Source organism: Odocoileus virginianus, chromosome 14, assembly GCF_023699985.2.
Source record: "Odocoileus virginianus isolate 20LAN1187 ecotype Illinois chromosome 14, Ovbor_1.2, whole genome shotgun sequence".
Lineage (NCBI taxonomy): Eukaryota > Metazoa > Chordata > Mammalia > Artiodactyla > Cervidae > Odocoileus > Odocoileus virginianus.
Window position 1 is genome coordinate 63204933 of NC_069687.1, and position 21940 is coordinate 63226872.

Genomic DNA, 21940 nt, shown 5'->3' on the forward strand with positions numbered 1-21940 from the left:
ATGGCAAACATGAGCAAATGATTTCTGCTCCTCTGCGGACCCAGGAGGCGCCATCCGGACCCCAGAAGGGAACCAAAGTTTTCTCTTCGGCTTCAACAAAGCGACATTAGTTTTCACTCTGGCTTTAAAACTCTTTAGGAAACAGAGGAGGAATTGATGCCACAGGCTTTCACACTGGGAGGCGGAAGGTTCGGAGGTTTCTCTCCTTTGTCAAGCCCCTCCCTCTTCTTGTCTGGGGTCCCTGGGACCTCTGGAACGGCCTCCACCCCCGGGGGGGGATATAACTTACATTTCTGTGGTTATGAATCCGGTGAGCTCCGAGAGGAAGAGGAAGAGGATGAAGAGGCAGCAGCAGATGGAGACTGAAAGAAACGACACAGACGCCCAGTTAAGCGGTGCTGGGCGCCGGCAGGAGGGGCCCGCCCGCCCGCAGACAGAAGCTGCCTACAGGGAGGGGGACAGAGGCCCACAGGTCCCCCCAGAGCCCCTTCCCCCTCTCGGCCCGCACGCGAGGCAGCCCCCCTCCCTCAAAGGGAGGCCACCTCTGGCTGATCTGACCCTCCCGTGGGGACAGAGCCCCCGATTTGGGCAGATCCTCCAAGGCAGCGGCCCCCGACCTTTCCGGCACCAGGGGCTGATTCCATGAAAGACAGTTTTTCCATGGAGGGGGATGGGTGGGAGTGGAGAGAGGGGTCAGGCAGTAATGCAAGAGATGGGGAGCGGCGGATGGCGCTTCCATCCTCACCCGCCGCTTCCTTCCTGCAGTGCAGCCTGGTTTCCTATGGGCCAAGGGCCAGTGCCAGTCCTCGGAGGGGCCAGCCCAGCTTCTTTCCACAAGAACATTTTAACACAGACATCAGTTACAAAATGACAGCTGCAAATCAGTGGCCCACAGATGTGTTCTGTTCGGCTCAACGGATATACATATTTACACTTGGAGGGACTTCCCTAGTGGTTCAGTGGTAAAGAATCCACCTTCCGATGCAGGGGATGCATGTTCGATCGCTGGTCCAGGATCTAAGATCTCATGTGACGTGGGAAAACGAAGCCCACACACTGTAACAGGGGAAAGCCTGTGCGCCCCAGTGACGACCCACCGCAGCCAAAATAACAGCAAACCAAGAAAAAAACTTGGCCTCGACATCGAATAAAGTGGAGATGTCACATTACAGTCCCGATTTCTGGCTGTTCCAGAACAATCGAGCTCTGTTTCCACGAGGGGGTGGTCTGAGCTCACCAGTTTGCCTCAGGCCTCAGCATTCCCTCCTGCCACCCAGATTCCAAGGCTGAGGCGGGGTGTCCACTGCCATCTCTCCCCGCCTGATGTGGGCTCATCAACGGGCCCGAGTCCCCATCAGAGGTGAGAACTGAGGACACCCAGAGCCTGGCTTCCAGAGAAGGCTCTCCGTGGGGGTGACTGAGGGTCCTACGAGCCTGAAACGCAGTGAGTGGGATGGGGCGCCAGGGTCGTCCCACGTCACTCATGTTTGTCTCGCCTGCCTGGCTCCCGGGCGAGGCTGGGATCTGTGACCCTGCGGTCACTCCTTGGGGCAGGACATAACAAGCACCCCCGGGGCTGGCCCTCAATTCTTCTCCAGCCCCATCTCCCAACAGCGCCCCCGGGCCATGTGCTGGTTCCTAACTGTGAGCACCCTCTGTCTGGAAGGTACCTCCCCATCTTCACTCCTCCTCCTTGCTCACCATCTCTGCCAGGTGAACTCCTACTCATCCTCTCGGGCTGAAGCCCAACTCAAATGTCCCTTCTGGTGGGAAGCTCCTCCAGCCCTTGGAGGTGGAACTGGTCCCTCCTTCCTCTGTGCTACCAGCCTCCATTTGAACACCTTCCACATGTTACTGATTATCTGCAGCCCTGCCTCTCACTAGTTTGATAACTCGGAAGGCAAAAACTCCACAACTCCAGTGTCTAGCCTGGGACTGGGTGCACAGAAGGTGATAACCAGTTTTGTGGAAGGCAGGGAGCCAGCCCCCGAAATACAGAACACGGGCTCAGCGCGCCTCATCGGGGTAAATCACAGAGACGTGTCATGGGCAAGGGCTCCCACAGTGCGCCTGCTACTCACATGCTATGTGTCTCTGGGCAAGTTACTCAACCTCTCTCGCTTGTTTCTTCATCTGCAAAACGGCACTGGCAGTAACACCTGCCTTACTGGACTGCTTGAGAATTTCCACAACACAGACACGGCTTCAAACGGTGCCTGGCAGGTGATAACGGTGCAAGCAGTAGCTCATTTTAGGATCTTCACCAGGGAGACCCTGGTGGGTTTGCTGCTTTCAGGAAGGTGATTTGACAAATGGATTGACCCTCAGTTTCCCACTAAGGAAGAAAGTTCTCAGTCAGTCCCACCTACGACATTCTCGACAGCCAGCACCGGGTGGACCAAGCCATCCTGATGGATGCTGAAGCCAGGCGTTAATCATCAGAAGCATCATTATTACTGCATCATCTGTTCATGGCAAAACGAACAGGCAAAGATGTGTTCGGAGGGAAGAAGGCGGAGAACAAGTGTCTGAGGGGCCCCTAACACATGTCGTGTTGTGGGAACGTTAACAGACACGTATCACGTCACGCTGCCGTGTGACAGAGGGCGCAAGCCCTCACAGAGGGTGTAAGAAGGAAGGCTCAGAGAGGGGAAGACTCTGACCCCGAACACACTGGGTGGCAGGCAGGGGCAGGGTGGGGAGCTGAAACCTGACCGCTCTGCAGCCAGTGCCCTAAGAAAAGGACCCTGAGATCTCAGACCCCAAGAGCAGGATGGCACAGGGACACCCCAGAGTGCCCACCAAGCCCCAGACCCACACCCAGACCTGGGGCAAGAAAAACCATCAATCTGCATAAAAAGGCACACCATGTGCGTCTCCTCACTCCCGACCCACAGCCCCTGCCCAGAGGTGCTGCCCTTACAGTCCTGCGTCCTGCCAGGAGCATCTGAGTTTCTCCTCTAAGCAAAGAGCACAATGTCCACATGCTTTGCGCATGCAGCAATCTACATCCAGGCAGGAGTCACATCAGCTTATACAGAGTGGCCATGTGGCTTGTTTTCATGGCATAGAAATTAACGTCAAATGTCTTCTCCAGCTGCTGAACAAATCCACTGCAGAAGACCAGCTGGCAATCCAAATTTCCCAGACTCACAGCCCTCCCCTTCTTACCTGCAAATAAGCCACTGCAGCTATGATGCCTCCTGATATAAAAAGAAAAAAACAAAAAAGCACCCAGCCAGCAGGGCAAAGCACCCTTCACCTGCAATCTCGCACATTTTCTGGCTCACGTTTCAGTCATTTTCACCCCTTCCATCCCACCTTCAAGCCCCAGAAGACAACTGGTTGCTATAATGATGAACAGGCACAGACTTGGGAGGTGATTTTGAAGGTCAATGCCTCCTTAGATGAATCCAAATTTTCTAGCTGCCTTCCTTGCCCCAGGCCTGCAGATGGCCCAGGCTTGGACCCAGCAAGGGGGTGAGTGCAGAGTTTGTTCAGCTGAACCCCAGCATCCAGCAGCCCAGGCTGAGGGGCCACTGTCCGTACACTGTTTGCAGACTGGCAGGACAGACAACAGCTCAGCACCACTGGGGCCTCGGGGCTCAGCATAGCGCCTGGCTCAGAGAAGGCAGGAAATAAATATCTGAGCAAGTGAGCGAATGAGTGAAAAACAAAACATGGAGACAGGTAGGAAGCATTTCCACCAGAAAAGCCTTCTGATACTGAAGGGTTTTTCAATCCATGTTTGGGCAAGATGCTCAGGCACTCCAACTCCAGACTTCTTCTGAAACTGACTCAGGCAGGGGACAGTAGGAATGTGACCCCAGGCAGATGCTCACTCCTGGGAGACCCAGTGGAACCAGCAAAGGGGGCACTGGACCCAAGACCCCAGACACCGGCAAGTTGAGGGATTTGTTCAAGGCCACACGGCCGAGGCAAAACTCAAACCTCGACCTCTGAGTGTCCAGCACCCTTGCTGCTGCCTTCGGTTATTAATAGCACTGAGTGGCGTCAGGAAATGGTGTGTTTCTGTGCCTGCCCTCCTGCTCAGCCACACACTCTTCAAGAACAATGACCGAAGCCCATTCATCAGTGTGGTCCCGGGACTTGGCACAGGGCCTGGCCCCAGACCTGGTGGGTAAATGTTTGCTCACTCAATGGTCGGTAAGGGCTGGCTTCCCACGCTCACGCCTTTCCTCCCATGCAAGGAAACTTGCCCTTTTGCACACTGCGCTCCAGCCTGCAGAGCAGGCCACGTCCCTGGAGGGTCATTTGGCAGTACCTTCTCCATTTTACAATGCACATGTCCTGTGACCCGGTAATTCCTCTTCTAGGAAGATCACCTTACAGAAATAACCATACAAGGATACAAAAACATATGGACAAGGCTGTCTGTGATAGCAATAAGCTGGGATCAGAACGCCCACCCTCAGGAGGCTGGTTATGTAAACTGTGGGGCGGTGGATGATGGAACACAACACAGCTGGCAAGAAGCACGTGGTGGCCATCGACAGGCTGGTCTGAAAGGTGTGCAGGACAGCAGCTGGAAAAGGGCGGGGAGGGATGGTGTGTCTAGACACTCCGCTTGGAGAGAGTAGGTAAAATGACGATGCAGATATTTCAAGGCCTGAATATGTTTTTGTTTTTGTTTTTTAATTCTAGGACACAGACCTGATTGTTAAACATATTTGACAAGGGAGAGGACTGCAGAGCCTGCAAAGAAATGGTCTGAGCTCTTGGTTGCTCATAGGAAGAAGACAGGAAACCTCACTGGAATTTTGTGACCAAGGTTCACAAATTAATTGAATGGATAGATGAACAAGCCCCTTTCTTCATGTCCCCCAATACCTTTTCCTTGAGGATCAAGGCACAAAGTGCCACAGCTTCTGCAGTCACCGATCCTCATGGGCCACAGGCTCCAGGAAGACAGTAATGAGAACAGGCCTGTGTCCCAAGCGCGGAGGGTTTGGCTGTGTCCTACGCTTGACAGGTGTGGTCACATTTAATCCTCAGATCAGAAAACTGAGGCTCAGAGGGTGCACCGACTTTCCCAAGGTCACCCATCTGCTAAAAGGGAGGATGAGCCCAGCTCTGCCAGACCCGAAGCCTGCTGCCAGACTGCTCTGTCCTCTTCTCCAGGCACGGGGACGTCCAGGCTCCAGAAGGCACCTGGAGCTTGGATGACCGAAGCTGGAGGGAGGGAGAGCGAGGCAGGGCCGGCCGGGCTGCAGGGAGTCCCCTAGGTCATTGCCGACCTGACAGCAGCCTGCCCTGGGAGGCCCTGCTCAGGGGGCTGGCCATGGGGAGGGTCCCTCTCCCACACCAAGAGCTGGAGAGGTGAGGGTGGGTAGAGAGGGGCCCACCTCTTGCAAGTTGTGAAACTTCAGACAAGTCGCTTCACTTCTCTGAGTCCATTTTCTCATTGGGAAAACGTGGGTGAGCATTGCTGCTTGCAAGCTGATTTTGGTTTGTTTTTATTTAAAATAAACTTTATCGCGGAATAAGAACACAAAAATAGCACAGGCAGTTCCCATACACTCTTCATTCAGTTCCCCTTTGTTAACACCTTATATAATGCTGGTATGTTGGTCAAATTGAAGAAATTAACACTGTACAACTGCTGACTAAGCTACAGATTTATTAGATCATTGATTTCCCCACTGGTGCCCATTTTTTGTTCCAGGACCAGGCCTGGGATCCCATTTTGCCATTCGTCATTGTGTCCTTAGTCTCAAATCTGTGACGGTTCCTCAAGTCTTTTCTTGGTTCTCAAGACCTTGCCACTTTTGAAGAGTGCTGGCCAGGTGCCCTGCAGAGGGTCCCCCAGGCTGGATTGGGGGAGGGGTTTGCTGCGTTCCCGTGACTGCACCCGGTTGTGGTTTAGGCGGAGGATCCCACGGAGGTGAGCTGCTCTTCCCGTCATACCCTACGGTCAGGGTGGGATGGATGGCATCCACGTGACTGCTCTCTCACTGGCTGATGCTAACCTTCGTTACTCAATCCTGGGGCCACCTCTGGATGTCTCCATCACAGTCACTATTTCCTTTCCATTCTGCCCTTTTTAATAGCGCGTCACTAGCCCACACTCCAGGAGAGGAGAGTTGATTTGTACCTCGTGGAAGGGGATATACTCATATATATCATTTAGAATTCCTCTATAAGGAAGATCCATCCTTTCTCCCCCATTATTTAGATCACTCCAGACTCATGGACCTTTTTCTTAATTCCTTGATAATAAGCCAACAGTGTTATCCTTTTTATTTCCTTTATTTATGGCTATGCTGGGTCTTCATTGTTGCACGCAGGCTTTCTCTCGTTGCAAGGAGTGCTGGCAACTCTCTAGCTGCAGTGCAAAGGCTTCTCAATGCGGTGCCTTCTCTTTAGCTTTGGCTCGCGGGCTCCGTAGTTGAGGTGCATGGGCTTGGTTGCTCCGCGGCATGCGGAATTATCCCAGACCAGGCATCGAGCCCGTGTCCCCTGCATTGGCAGGCAGATTCTTAACCCCTGGATCAGCAGGGAAGTCCATACCATTATTGATTGTGTTACTCAAACTGCCCCAGGTCGGGGAGTGCCATCTTTCAGGTTGGCTCCTGGGGCCTGGTGACATGCCCCCACCCTTTTTTCCCCTCTGTGCACTTTTTTTGCTTTCCTACACAAGGAGTCCAGGTTTACTGTGTACACTTCTTGCCCCAGCCCTGCTCTCAGCCATTTCTCCCAGGAGCCTGCATCCTTTTAGTGAAGACTGGCAATCAGAAACCAAAATCTGTGAGAGATTATTACTTTTTTAAAAGGGATAGAAACATCTTTAGATCAAAACCTCACATAGTCCAAAAGGTGTGGAGAGAAAAGTTGGTCTTCCTCCAACCCCCAGGCACCACTTCCCCTCCCAGGGGCAGCTACCCTTGATGATTTCTGGTGTCTCCTTCCAGAAACAGGTGAGCTATGCTTTGTGGGGTTACAGTGAGGACACGGCTGGGCTGAAGCACTGACTAGATACAGGGCCCGGCAAGATGCCCATCCTGTCTTCCGTCTGCCTGTCCCCCCGTCTCCCCTCCCCGGCCCAGCATTTCTGCAGAGGGTGGGTGGGCACAGGCAGGATGGGGGTGCGAAGGGGCTACTCACTGATGGCCCCGGTGTACGTCGGCTGTGTGAGGTCCTTGGGCACCTTCCTATAGATGTCAAACCTGCGGAGAGCAAAGCGGACGGGGTGAGGTGGGCGCAGGGCACAGGCGCCAGGCAGTGGGGGGAGCAGTGCTGGCTGGGGTCCCCCACAGGGCAGCAGCGGCCGTCCTTCCCAGAACCAGCTCCTCCAAGAGGCCTGAAGGACCCCCCGGCCCCCTCACCTCCCTCGTCTCAACTTATCAGCCCCAGGAGGATGGCCGGGCCCCCCCAGATGGCTATGGCTCTTGGCTGGTCTTGCCCCCATCAGAGTGTGCCCCCTGCCAGGGCCGGGACTCCTTCCGTGTTGTCCCAGCTGCACCCCGGCCTCTCTCTCGCCTGGGCCTGGGGCACAGCATGTCCTCAGCAAGTGCCGGGGAATAAACTGAGCCCCAGTGCTGACGCCCAGGGAACAGGGGAATGCAGTCTTTCCTGCGTTCTCTGACGGCACTGCCTTCTCGCCTGGCGTCACCTCTCCGCCCCCTCTTCCCCTTCCTGCCTCCACCTCCTCCTGTTTCCACTCCCCCCTTCCCGGGCTCCTGTGGCCTTCTGGTAGAGTCTCCTGAACTCCAAGGCAGGAGGTTAACAGAAAATCCTGCCCGGGGCCGACATCAGCTCGTGATAACGCTGGCTCCCGCAAATGTGGGTTTCTGCCCAGAGGCAGAGCACGTGCCTTTCTTTCATAGGGATCCCACCAGAGCAGACAGGAGTTGGGGGGGGTGAAACTCTGCATACTCTAGAGTCAGGGAGACACGGCCAGTTGTTTTTAAGAGTTCAGGCCCTAGAATCAGAGGTGCCCTGGTTTCAAATCTTGGCTGGTCTTCTTCCTTGCTATGTGACGTCAAGCAAATGGTGTCAGCTCTCTGAGCCTCAGTTTCCTTTTCTGTAAAAATGGGGCTGCGACCAGGAGACCCGCTCGGCCACCGAGAGGAATAAGGGAAAGAAAGTCTGCGGAGGCGCTGACACGCAGCGCTCCCAGGGAGTGTGTTCGGGCACTTAGTTTCCCCCACTTCTGCGGGGAGAGGCTGGCTGCTCCATCCCCCAGGGCTGATGGGCTGATGGGCTTCCAGATGGTTCCTCTTGGGTGATTGGGAAACAAGCTTAGTGCCCTGCCAATCCCAGTGCAATGACTTAGAAATCTTGCCTAAGACCGCATACTTGACTCCTGGGCGCTCACTCTAATTACACGTGAAAGGTGCTTGGTTTCCCAAGACCTCGAGGGAGAAAGGACTTCCCTGGGGGCTCAGATGGTAAAGCGTCTACCTACAATGCGGGAGACCCAGGTTCCATCCCTGGGTCGGGAAGGTCCCCTGGAGAAGGCAATGGCAAACCACTCCAGTATTCTGGCCTGGAAAATCCCATGGACGGGGGAGCCTGGTAAGCCATAGTCCACGGTGTCGCAAAGAGTCGGACACGACTGAGCGACTTCACTTCACTTCACTTCAGAGGGAGAAAACACCCCTGCGGGCTACAGAGCTAAAAGGTATCACTTTGTCTCCTGCTTGCTCAGCCACCAGTCACTGGTGCGTAGGCCCCAGGGGGCACTAAAAACTGGGGCCTCACGTGGCTCAACTGTCATTCCCTAATTCTGAAAACGCTGCCCCCTTACCTGTGGGAGGCAGGTCAGAGGGGAGAGAGCATGCACTGGGGAGCGAGCCTGCCTGGGCTCCAATGTGACCCTACGACTGTGTGACCCTGGGCGCCTCACCTCCCTGTGCCCTAGTTCCCTTGTCTGCAAACGGGGACAACAGCAACCATCTCACAGCACAGGGACTGGGACCAAACGACTCGGTGCGTAACATGGAGCGTTTAGAGCACGCCTGGGATCTGGAAGTGCTCTATGACTATTTGCTGTTACCGTGATGAAGGCTTCTTTGACACACACTCACGAACACCTACTGTGCGCAAGCCCTCCTTCACGTGCTGGGGACGGGAGATAAAACCGGCCCTTGGCCCCGTGCACCTACAGTTAAGCAGCAGAGCAAAGGAGGGCAGAAAAGGAGAACGCAGCGGCGCTGCATCACAGGGTGGAGGAGCCCGCAAAGGGCACCCGGGGCAACCGTGAAGCTTCCTGCAAGAAGTGAAGTCTGAACACAGCTGGAGGGTGGGAGAAAAGCGCAGGTGCCGGTCCAGGCCATGATCATAGCAAGAGCAGAGGCCAAGAAGAGGACAGACTCTGGTGTGTTGAAGGGCTGAGTTCACCTCCATGTAGTGGGGGGGCGGGAATGGAGGAAGTGGATGCCGGAGAGGCAGGAGGGCCTTACCAGCCAACTTCCTGGCCCAGTTAATGCCAGGGCACAGTCAGAAACTGGGCCTCGTGGTTTAAATAATATATGAGCTACCATTTCAAAACTGGGAGTTTTGGAGAATGAAATGGCAACCCGCTCCAATATTCTTGCCTGGAAAAGTCCATGGACAGAGGAGCCTGGCGGGCTGCAGTCCATGGGGTTACATGACCAAGCATGAGGGTGGAGGGAGAGGGGTTGGTAGCAATAAAATGGTAGACCTAAAAAAAAAAAGAAACTGGGAGTTTTATGGGAAGGCAGAGACCACTCAGGGTGAGGAGGTGGAGGTAGTCTAGAGCAGAGTGTCAGAACCAGAGAGGGGTGAGAGAGATGGAAGATGGTTACATATGGGGGAGCTGATCAAGTTTATACATACAGTAAGGACAACGGGGGCCAGGGGCCTCGCTGTTGGGGAAGGGACATAACATATGGAGAAAAAGGTAGAATAAACCCTGCGGTGTCAGAATGGAAATGAAGGTACTGCTATGAATGTATGGTTTTCAGCATACACAAATAGAGAACTATCCATGTGTATATACACATTACATATGTGTTTTTTCTTAGCTCATTCTGTAGAGAGGGTACAGAAACAGCGACAAGTGACAGCCAGATAGCAGTGAGCACATCAAGTCCTCAAATCTTGGTTTCTAAATATCATTCTTTACCAAAAGGAATCAGCTCTTTGGAGAAATGGCTGATTTGGGTAGGGAAAATGCAAGATGAACTTGGGAGTATCTTCTTATGTCAGAAAGCAAAAAAGAATGATGAGATGCAATAAAAGGATAAGAAGCCAGCTTAGGCAAAAACCCCTAGAATATTGTAAAGTAATTAGCCTCCAATTAAAATAGATTAATTAAAAAAAAAGAAGCCAGCTTAAAGGGGCTCCCACTGGCCAAAGAAGGGGCAATGTTAGCAGTAAAATGCGATGACCCATTAGATAAAATAGCAAGCCACAAATCTACATAGATGTAAAGAAATAAGTAAATCAAAAGTCTGATGAGGAACAAGATACTTACATACCTTCTAAGTACCTCCCCCACAAAATCTTTATTAATCATCAAGGGGAAAAGAGTAACTTGACAGAGGAGAAACTCAGCAGACATCATCTTAATCAAGTGACCAAAATGAGTGTCACCAGTAAGGAGACACGTCACGTGCCTCCTGATATGACATACTGGGGAGGGCACCCCATCCCACCCGTGGGGAACTTGCTCAAAATGCACAACTGTAGATGAATTACAAGAAGACGTCAAACAAATCGAAACTCAGGGTCACGATGCAAAATGACTGGTCAGCAGCATCTGTCTAAAGTATCAAGGACATGAAGGCCAGTGAGGGAACTGTCAGAGGCTGGAGACCAAAGGGACTTGACAACTAAATCCCACAGAATGTCCTGGGTCAGAAGAAGGACGTCAGGGGGACCACTGATGGCGCTTGAATAGGAACTGTAGATTAGTTAACAGGATGGTAGAGTGTGCTCTCCCTGCTTTCGAAAATGGTTTGGTTATATAAGATGTTAACATTTAAGGAAGCTTGGGTAAAGGGCATATGGGAAGTCTTGGTATTATTTTTGCAATTTTTTTTTGCAAGTCTGCAATTATTTCAAAATGAAAAGTTAAAGAATATTTAATGAAAAAGACACTGAAAGCTTAAGGCGGAGATTCCATGTAGAGCTCCCACTCCGTCTTTCTTTGTGCACGGCTGGTCACGCTGGCTTAAACAGCTGCTGGCCAAGGGTGCTGGGTGTCAGGTGGAGTCCATCCTTGTCAGGGGAGGGAGGGGAGACCAAGGCTGATGAATGAAGGTCTAAGAGGGGAGGTGAGGCTTGGATCAAACTACAGGAGGTGGTGGCAATCAAAGAAGGAGGTGCTTTAGAGAGACTGAATGACACAACAAGATCACTGGCTTTTCAAGCTGGCCAGGTTCCCATATACACTCGTCTTTAACTCTCACAATAGCTCTAAGATATCGATACCCATTTTTCCAGGAAGAAGACTGAGGCTCAGCCAAAAGCAACTTGCTCAAAGGCAGCAAGTTAATGATCAGCAGAGCTGGAGAACAAACCCAAGTCTGGCTTCACAGGTCCCCGTCCTTCCGCTGCCTGTGCTCAGTTCAGAGCTCATTTATTGGTGAACTTAAACTCTCAAGTTTTCACTTATTTGCTTTTCTAAAGATGCTGTCCCAGAGCAGGTGGCAATCTCCTGGAAGACAGGGAACAGTTCAAAATACATTCATTTACTCAACTAAGTACCTAGGGCTTCCTGGGTACTGGAAGCTGGGTACCCATCAGCTGGTAAAGAATCTGCCTGCAATGCAGGAGACCCTGATTTGATTCCTGGGTCGGGAAGATCCACTGGAAAAGGGATAGGCTACCCACTCCAGTATTCTTGGGCTTCCCTGGTATCTCAGCTGGTAAAGAATCCACCTGCAATGTGGGAGACCTGGGTTCAATCCCTGGGTTGGGAAGATCCCCTGGAAAAGGGAACAACTACCCACTCGAGTATTCTGGCCTGGAGAATTTCATGGACTGTATAGTCCACGGGGTTGCAGAGAGTCAGACACAAACTGAGTGAATCTCACTAGATCTAGAACAGCAGTGCTCTAGCTGGTAGGAAAATGAAGTGGTCAGAGTAGATGTGGCCCTTGCCCTCGTGAAACTGGCGATCTAGCAATACTGTTGGCTCCCTGAGAAGGGTCAACTAAATAGCATATTCTTTGATAATGACTCCATTCCCATGCCACAGATCCCAGGCTGCGGAGTGGTGGCAGGGTAAAGAGAGAGCTGAAAAAGACCCTGGGTTCAGAGCTGACCACAAGCCAAGTGAGTCAGCAGTGAATGCCGCTAAGAAAACGGGCCACTGGGAGCCTGGTGAGAACCCAGGCATGTGACAGATCAGGAAGTGAGCCGTCCTCCCTGGCGCACATTAGTCAGTCCCTCACTGCGGCGATGTGGCGATGTGCTTGGCTGTGGCCACCCACTGTTAAGAGAAGGTAGAATAAAGGGTAAAGAAAAAGGCGCAGAAGGGAAGGGATGCTGAGTGCCCACCTAGCGTGGGCTGGGCTCGTGCTGGGCCCTGGACCGGCGTGTTCTCATCTAACTCCCTCAGCCCACTTGTGAGCTGGGGACTGTTATCCCACTTTATAGATGAGAGTCAGAGGCCGCTGACTTGGCCAAGCGCTCACGTCTACAAAGTGTCACAGCACGGATCTGAATCTAGGCCTAATTTACATTGTTGCTGCTTTTCCCGATGATGTGGGGATAACTAGGATCATTTGGGTAGAAAATATTTCTTAGGAAGAAAGGTTAAAGAACTAGAATTACTTAACCTTAAATAGAGAAAGCCTAAGGATAGATTCTTGATGCTTATCAAAAAAACAAAAAAATGCTCTTTCCCCACCCTCCCCCAAGACTGTGAGTTTCTCAAGGAAAAAACCAGGGCCTCCTTGCTGCCCAGCTCTGCTCAGTCCAGGCCCTTGGGGAACTGACCTGAACGAATGAGTCAATGGATGAGTCTACATAAAGATAAGGTCCACTGGCTGGCCCTCCAAACAAGACTAAGATGAAATGGATGGTGGGGATATGTCCTCAGGGGTTCCTTGGACTGTATTTGGAAATTTTCACTTACAACAGGCAAAATGGGCTTAAATGAAAGCAAGAAAATAATCAACTGGACTTAAGAAAGACTAAGCTTAGGTGTCAGGAGAATGGGGGCAGTGCCTGTAGCCAGATAGACTAGAGATTTGTCACCTGCTGGGACAGGACCCAAACACAGGAACCCTATGGCTTCACCACACTGTGCTGTGGGGTCTAGAGGGTATGCTGAGATTACTGTGTCCAACCCATTCATTTTACAGGAGAGAAAGCAGAAGCTCCAAGGAGTGACTCGCCCAATTTAAAGAATAATTAAACTCAGAGTATTTAAAATAAAAACAAGCTAACAAAAAGCTTGTGAAATCCTTGTTATCTCAAGCTCTTGAAATGTCATATGCTAGTGACTTTCAACCAGGTGCAAATTTGGCCCCCCAGGGGACATTTAGCAATGTCTGGAGATATTTTTGGTTGTCACCCTGGGGAGTGAGTGGTACCCAGCGGATAGAACTCAGGATTGCTAATGCATCCTACAGCCCTACAGTGCACAGGCTGGCCCCCTACAACAAAGGATGTGCATGCATGAGTGCCAAGTCACTTCAGTTGTGCCCGACTCTTTGCAACCCCATGAACTGGAGCCCGCCAGGCTCCTCTGCCCATGAGATTCTCTAGCCAAGAATACTGGAGTGGGTTGCCATTCCCTCCTCCAGGGGATCTTCCTGACCCAGGGATCAAACCTGTGTCTCTGTCTCTTGCAATGGCAGGTAGGTTTTTTAACCACTGGTGCCACTTGGGAAGCCCACAATAAAGGATACAGTCCCCCAATGTCCATGGTGCTGAAGCTGAGAAACCCTGTTGTAGGCAGAGCAACAGGCAGTGGGAAGCTCATTTCCCACTGAGCCTGGGTTCTCTCCAGAGAGAGGCCTCCAGTTGCCTCTGCTCCAGCTGGGTGACGTCAAGGCCATGGCCTTGATCACCTCCGTGGAGACCAGGAATCTAGACTAAGTAGTCTTTCCCTGTCCTTTTTCACTCTGTGTCTGAGAGAGCACACTAGGAGAGAACTAGATTAAGGAAACCACAGGGAAAAAATAAAGTCCACCTGGATTTGTGACTTCGTATAAAGGTGCAGTATGAGTAAGTGGAGAAGACCCTTGAGAATCCTGTGGACTCCAAGAAGATCCAACCAGTCCATCCTAAAGGAAATCAACCCTGATTCACTGGAAGGACTGTTGTTAAAGCTGAAGCTCCAATCCTTTGGCCACCTGATGTGAAGAGCCAACTCACTGGAAAGGACCCTGATGCTGGGAAAGATTGTGGGCATGAGGAGAAGGGGACAGCAGAGGATGAGATGGTTAGATAGCATCACCAACTCAATGGACATGAATTTAAGCAAACTCCAGGAGACAGCGGGGGACGGAGGAGCCAGGCGTGCCATAGTCCACGGGGTCACAAAGAGTCGGACACGACTTAGCAACTGAACAACAACAACAAAGTACAAGAGTCACTGTTTGAATCAAAGAAAAAAAAGTTGTTGGATCCATGCCTCCAACCTCATTACACTTTAGGATCAAACAAATTCCTTAGAATAAAACACACATCAACATCAGAACTAGAAGTTGATGAGGATATAGGATTTACTTAACAGAAAATACACTGTGCAGGCCACCTCCAGCCTACAGAGTGAGGGACAGCTGTATAACCTCACCCAAAATAAACAGGCATAAGTCTTCTCCTGCTCCCAAGCAAGGAAACGGCCACTGGAAATCTCTGACTAATGGATTTCTTCTGTAATTTCTTTTCATAGCAGAATGCCTCAGCTCTTGCTATTTTAACTTTTGCTGCTTGGGACCTCACTTCTCCCCTGTTCCTGAAGACGAATCTCAGAGTGCCCTGTGGTTCGCCATGTGTGGGCGGTCACCAGGCAGGCGCTCGTGATGTCACTGTTTCCATGGCCTAATGAAATTAGACGCCACTTAGGAGCAAGTCATTGGAAGCGGTGGGTCACTCGTCCCAAAAATAGGCAGCAAGGCTTTTAGTGGGTTCTTTGGCTGCTCACCCTTGCCCACCAGCTCGTCAGAGCCCTCGGTGAGGCTCAGGGAGCTGGGTGAAAACTGCTTGTTGGTTCACTTACTCATCTCCTCCATCTTACTGAGAACCACGGGCATGTGCATGCCACACGTGTGTGTTGAAGGGCATATAGAGGTACGTGGACACACCAGAGCTGAGCATGGTTGGGAGAGAACCGTGTGAGCATTAGTTCTAATGACATCTAGAATCATTCTCACCAGTCTGCCTGCCAGTCCGCAGATCCTGTCCTTGACATTCAAACTATATACCACTCTGAGCTCACACACCACACCTCCCTCTGGCAAGAGGAAGGGGAAAAAGTCTGCATCTCCAGCTCCATTGGAGGAGCTTAGACGGGGAATAACAATAGCAAGAGCCGTCACACCCACGCTGCTGCCGCCTCCATCAACCCCATCGTCCCCATCGTGACGGATCATCGCGCACCTGGCCTTGGCTTGTGCCTGCATTAGCTCACGTCCTTTGTGCAGCCCTGTTCAGGGGACACCAGCATCCTCCCCATTATCCTGGCCCGAGATTTCGGGCCAGGATTCAAACTGCTGCAGCCTGGCGCCAGGACCTCTGCTCTATCCACTGCAACCCGTGTCTGCCTGCAACAGGGTGACAGGCCGGGAAGAGGAGGAATAGAGGCCTGTATCTGCGGGGTGGCTGGGTGATGATGCTCTGTGTATACAGGACTAAAACGCACAGAGATCCACAGCCCACCACCGCGGTTCTCTCCCTCAATCTCAGTGCCCACATGGAGGTTACCTATCTGCAGGGTGACTCCTAGCACCAACTGCCTCCACCTGTGATGTCTCCTGTCTCAGAATACCCTCTCTGACCACCAGCCCTAGCCAAAGAGAAAGAGGAATAAATCTGACTGCTGAGCCTCCAGAAGGCACTTCTCAAGGCACCAACCCCCCCCACCCTGTCTTCCTTGGGCTCTGTGGGCATATGCATTCCTGGTCCAGCTCCGACATGGCTGCAGGGTCTTCTGCCTGCTGGGCTGGGACGGTCAGATTTGTTCTTGAATCTCTCGTGGGTCATGCAGGGCTCAGCCCATTAATGGCATTCAGTAAATTTCAGGTGAAAATATAAAATGACGTAGGCACAGGGTTGTTCACCGTTATACCATCTGTCATAGCAAACAACTGGAGACCGTTCAAATGTCCGTCCAGTGGGACCAGTTCATAAACTACAAACCATCCATAAAGTAAAGGCTGGTGATAAAAATAAATCGATATCCTTGCTTATGATCTTTAAAAAGAAACAATAGAAGGTGTAACCAAAAGCTAACAAAAAACAGTTACTTCTATTATTCTTAGGAGATGCATAAAATATATTAAATATTTGGGATAAATATGACAAAAGAAGTGCAAGACCCACATACTGAACACGATGAAACATTGCTGAGGAAAATTAAAGAAGACATAAGTAAATAGAGAAAAATACTGTGTTAATGGGTCAGAAGACCCAATATTGTTAAGATGGCATTTCTTCCCAAATTGATATGGAATCAACTCAATTCCAAGAAAAAAATTCCAGCAGGCATTTTTGTAGAATTTGACAAATTGATTCTAAGATTCATACAGAAATGCACAGGACTTACTAGAGCCAAAACAACTATGAAAAAGAGCAAAGCTGACTCTGACTTCAAGACTTACTATCAACCTTACAGAAGAAAACATGGGGGAAAATCTTAGCACTCTTAGGATAGGCAAAGACTTTAGATAAGATACCAAAAGCATGATCTATAAAAGGAAAAAAATATAAATAAGGCCACATCAAGATGAAAAACCTCTACTCCTCAAAAGGCATTATTAAAAGAATGAAAAGATAAGCTATGGACTAGGAAAAATATGTGTGAATCACATACCTGTGAAAGGATTTATATTCAATATAAAGAACTCAAAACGCAGGAATAAGAAAACAAACAACCCATTAAAAATATGAGCAAAAATTTGAACACTTAAACAGGCATTTCACCAGAGATTCACTGATGGTGAATAACCAAATGAAATGATGCTAATATCACAGTCACTGGGGAAACGCAAATTAAAACCACAGAGATACCACCCTATACCTATTAGAATGGCTGTAAAGACTGGTCGCACCAAGTGTTGGTGAGGATATGGAGCAACTGGAACGCTCAGACACTGCCAGTGAAATGTACAGTACAACCATTAGGGATAGAGTTTGGCAGTTTCTGAAAATGTTAAATATACACTTACCATATGATCCAGCCACCCCACTCCTAAATGCCTGGGTAAATTCCAGACATTTACCCAAGAGAAACTAAAGTATATTCCCAAAGACATGTATACGAATATTCATAGAAGCTAATTTGTAACAATCACAAACTGGAAACCCAAATATCTGCTTCTGCTGCTGCTGCTAAGTCGCTTCAGTCGCGTCCAACTCTGTGTGACCCCACAGATGGCAGCCCACCACGCTCCCCCATACCTGAGATTCTCTAGGCAAGAACACTGGAGTGGGTTGCCATTTCCTTCTCCAATGCATGAAAGTGAAAAGTGAAAGTGAAGTCACTCAGTCATGTCCGACTCGTAGGGACCCCATGGACCGCAGCCTACCAGACTCCTCCATCCATGGGAGTTTCCAGGCAAGAGTACTGGAGTGGGTTGCCATTCCCTTCTCCAACCCAAATATCTATCAACAGGCAAATGGATAGATGGCAATCCACACAATGGAATATTATTCAGCAGTAAAAAGCAAGAACATTGACACAAGCAACAATATGGATGATTCTCAAAATAGTTATGCTGAATGAAAGCTACTATGGTATGATTCCATCTACATAAAATTCTAGAAAGTATCAACTAACCTAAGACAGACTATTGGTCGGCCAGGGAGGGGAGAAGGGAGAGACTTACCGAGACTCTGGGGGCTGGTGAATATGTTCACTATCTTATGACGATGGCTTCATGGGTGTATACATATATCAGTTTTCTCAAACTGTACACTTTATGTAAGTGAAGCTTACTGTATGTCAATTATACCTCAAAAAAACTGTTAATAGAAAAAACTTTTTCATGATAGCCATGACTGAAACACATCAAATACACTAAGCAGTCTATGAGTTCATAACAATACTTCCAAAAACAAACAAAAGAAAGCCTCTTCAGATACCTTTGAAAATGCAAGTCATTATTCCGAACATTGGTAAATAATGGGAAAGCATTTATTCTGTTTTTCTTTTTGGTATACACCATCTATTTCTAGGAAACCAAATAGCTGATGAGGACAAAGTCCTATTTTACAGAATAATTTCAAAGAATAATGTGGAAGAACTAATAAAATTGGAAAAACCATCACTGTGCATCCTCTGATGAGACACTGGATTTAGGCATTCATTAGTAAAGGTGGGAAATTTCATAACAGATCAGTTACCATTACCTGAACCCAATGACCGATCTTAGCATTTAGAAAAAAAAAAAAGAAAACCCATCATTCTGTACCTCTCTCTCACTCTCAACGGCTCGCCTAGACTAACCTCACATTTCACCTTCCATCCGATCTTTATCCCATAGCAGCCTGCCCACTTCACCCACTCTCTCTTCCTGCCGTAGCTAAGATCACCCAAGAGTCACGACGGGCCAGATGCCACTGGCCCCCCTCAGGATCACCTCTGCACCAATTCTGCTGACTGTCCTTGCCCTCTCAGATCACTCCCCTCTCTTGGCTGCCTGAAGTACCAGGGCATCCTCACTCTTCAGCACCTTCTCGGTCTGTTCTTTTCCTTCTCCTGCCCGATATCCAGGTATACCCCAAGCATCTGTGTTCACGTCCCTTCTCTTTTAATTCCCACCCTCAACTTACCTAGGACTTAATTTACTGTGCCAAGTTCAAGAAAGACAGGAGAAAATCAACAAGACAGAAGCGGTCACCATCCTTGTGGTGCTCACATGGTAATGCCCAAGGAGCTTCCCCATTCCCAGAGGCATCACACCTGCCTCTGACACTCAATGTGGAACAAAACAGAACAGAACTCAACAGCTCCTCACACAAAACCTGCTCTTACGATCTGAAAACAACAAAGGTAGGAGGAACTTTCCTTAGGGATCATGGAATTCAAACATGCACATCCGCAGATAATTACAATGAAACGCAGGAAGGGCGTGTTTCAAGATGTCTAACATCTTGTGTTAGACATAAGGATCCCTGATTCTTTCCAAAGAATCAGAAAAGAATACAGACTGTGCATTCCTGGGTTCCCAAATGTCTGAGAAGTGGTGAGATGTGCTGTTCTGGGCCACCATGATGAGCAATAAAGTCAAGTCAGCTGATGAGGAAGACGACCACCCAGGCAGTTCTCAGAGAGTATTTTAGATGGTCTATCAGCAAAAAGACAGAGGCCTCACTGTTCTAGGCAATGCCCTTACCTGTTTCCTGGACCCAGGCTCATCAGGGGAGGTCAACACTCACGCATCAGCGAGGAGGGGGCATAGGTCTTGTAATTTATGTTTAGCTGCATTAGCTCTAAATCCTAACGCAGTGGTGTTCCTTGAACAGTCAGGCAAGGGAGCTTTCATCTCAGACCCTTTGCCCTTGCATTTTTGTATCTGGGATGTTTTTCCCTCAGATCTCTTCCTGTCTTGTTCCTTCACTTCTTTTAGGTCCATATTAAAATGTCACCACCTCAAAGACCTGTCCTGGCTACCAAATAAAACACACACTCTCCACACTCCTTACTCTGCTGCTTTTTCTTCACCGCACTTGCAATCACCACCTTGTGTTATGTGTGTCTGTTCCCTGCTCCACTCTGTCACTAACAGGGGCCTGCCTGCCACTATATGCCCAGAGCCCAGAGAAGCACCCAGCACACAGCAGGTGCGCTGCGATGGACGAAGGAGGCAGTGTTTCTCAGTCTGGTCCATGGAACGGCCTCAGAACCCGCGAGGAGGCTGGTTAAATGTGCAGATTCCAGGGCTCTGCTGCAGAATGGACTAAACCAGCACAGGAGTGGGGAGGGCAAGAACGCTCATGGCCAAAAAACTGCAGTTCAAGAGACATTTGGTGTGCAAGGACTGCTAAGGTATAAGTCGTATGTCTATTTCCAACTTCAAATGTATTTCCTAAGACTTTCTGCTTGTACCCACCTGAACTACCACAGGTCAACAGAGGGGCAGGCAGAGGGACCAGCATTTCCTGGTCCTACCCTATGGGCCAAGCACTATTGAGACCCTTGACCTACCTTATCCCACTCAATCCCTCCCCGCTCACCCTCAAGGGACCATCAGCCATTGCAGAAACTGACACTCCAAGAGGCTGAGCCACCGGCTGAAGCCCCCACAGCCAGCAGGAGGCACGGTCAGGATCGGAGGCTGGGTCAGCCTCACCTGGAGGCTGCAGGCTGACCCTCCGCAGCCTCCCCAGAGCTCCGTACTAGCCTCTGGGGCCTTGGCTGTCCGTCTGCCCTCCCTGGCGCCAACAGCAGGCTGGGGGCACTTGCTGAGCGAGGGAAGAAGGCAGGGTCCCGAGGAGCTGCAGACTGCAGGGAGGTAGGTGCCACTGAGACCCCAGCGGAGCACAGCCAGACAGGGGTCCCCTCACCCCCCGACCTCCTCCACCCAGCAACAGCCCGAGGAGCCCACGCTCTCCCAGAAACAGGAAAGGCCCGGTGTCGGAGCCCGAGGTCGTCAGGCAGCCAGGCTTGGCTGGGAGTCAGCTTCCCATGCATCCAGGCCACGGAGCGAGGGGCCAGGGTTGGGGAAACAGCTAAGGCCCCCAACGTGTTTCCAAATCACTGGAAACAGGACGCAGCCGGTGGCTCCACACCGGGACACGACAACATCCCGAGCGCAGACGCTATAAATGGAAATGTATTCTTAGAGGGGCAGGACCCGAGTGGAGTTTTTTAGAAGTGACCCATCATCGGATAAAAATACAGACGGCCTTTAAATGCTGAGCAGCAGGAGCTATTCGGGGATTAGATTCTCATGGCCATGGCTCCCAGCCAGGGCACGGCCTTCTACAGAGATTTAAAAGGAAGAAACCACTGGCGTTGGGGTTTTAAAGGAGCGAACTGGGGGGAAAGACAACTGTGCCAAGATACCTGTGGAAGGGGCCCCCTTCAAGGGACCCCAAATGCCCTTTGACCTCCACCTGCTGGGGGATTCAGTGTCACTCAGCCATGAGACCTCCTTTTGGACAACAGTTCAGCTACCGGAGAAGTGAAGCCTGAGTTCTGGCCAGTCCTGGGGTAGAAGCCTAGGACAGGATTAAGGTTTGAAGAGATTCGCAGGCAAGGAAGTATCACAGAGAAAAAGCTGGTGTCATGGGAGGGGAAAGACAGCATTTACGGAGCACCTCCCATGAGCCAGTCTCTTAGCTCACATCTTCCCAACGCAGCTCAAAACCATTCAATGTCTCAAAATGAGGTTCACCCCCACTTTCACAGAAAAAGGAATTGAGGCTCAGAAAAGACTGTGTCAAGAGGCTGAGTTTTGGGGTCCCGGAGTGCAAGATGACAAGTGGAAACGAGGCCAGGGCAGCGGGTGGAGAGACGTCCCAGGCAGAGTGACAGCTCTGGGCAAGGGTCACGGCTCTGGATGCCCAAGGTCACGCACTCAGCAAGTGGCAAGGCCAGGGTCTGTGTCTCCGTCTGTCCAAACAAGAAGTTACGGCACCAAGCTCGGGAGTGGCTGTGTGCTTTAGGTAAAGAGGTCTGGCTCACAAGTGAAAAGGTGGGATGTTCAGACGGTCCCAGGCAAAAAGACACAAGGAAAGGGATGAAAGTGTTCCCCTGTTGACCTGGGAAGAGCTTGGCTAGGGTCCCTCGGGCACATCCTGGTACTTTTCAGTTATTCCATAATGAACA

At 50.6% G+C, this 21940-nt stretch overlaps 1 protein-coding gene across 2 annotated transcripts in view; it reads right to left on the reverse strand.

Moving 5' to 3' along the window:
* The window catches only part of ERGIC1 (endoplasmic reticulum-golgi intermediate compartment 1), a 111989-nt gene that overhangs the window by 52387 nt on the left and 37662 nt on the right, over positions 1 to 21940 (reverse strand). Inside the window, exons 1-3 of one of the 2 annotated variants that reach the window (XM_070476831.1) lie at positions 7347 to 7444; positions 7126 to 7187; positions 290 to 362 (exon numbers count right to left, since the gene is read on the reverse strand). In XM_070476831.1, the coding sequence (XP_070332932.1) occupies positions 290 to 362; positions 7126 to 7187; positions 7347 to 7429 (218 nt within the window). In that variant the 5' untranslated portion in view covers positions 7430 to 7444. Of the gene's footprint in view, positions 1 to 289; positions 363 to 7125; positions 7188 to 7346; positions 7445 to 21940 lie in introns of those variants that run through there. The other variant, XM_020910147.2, reaches the window with a different exon arrangement.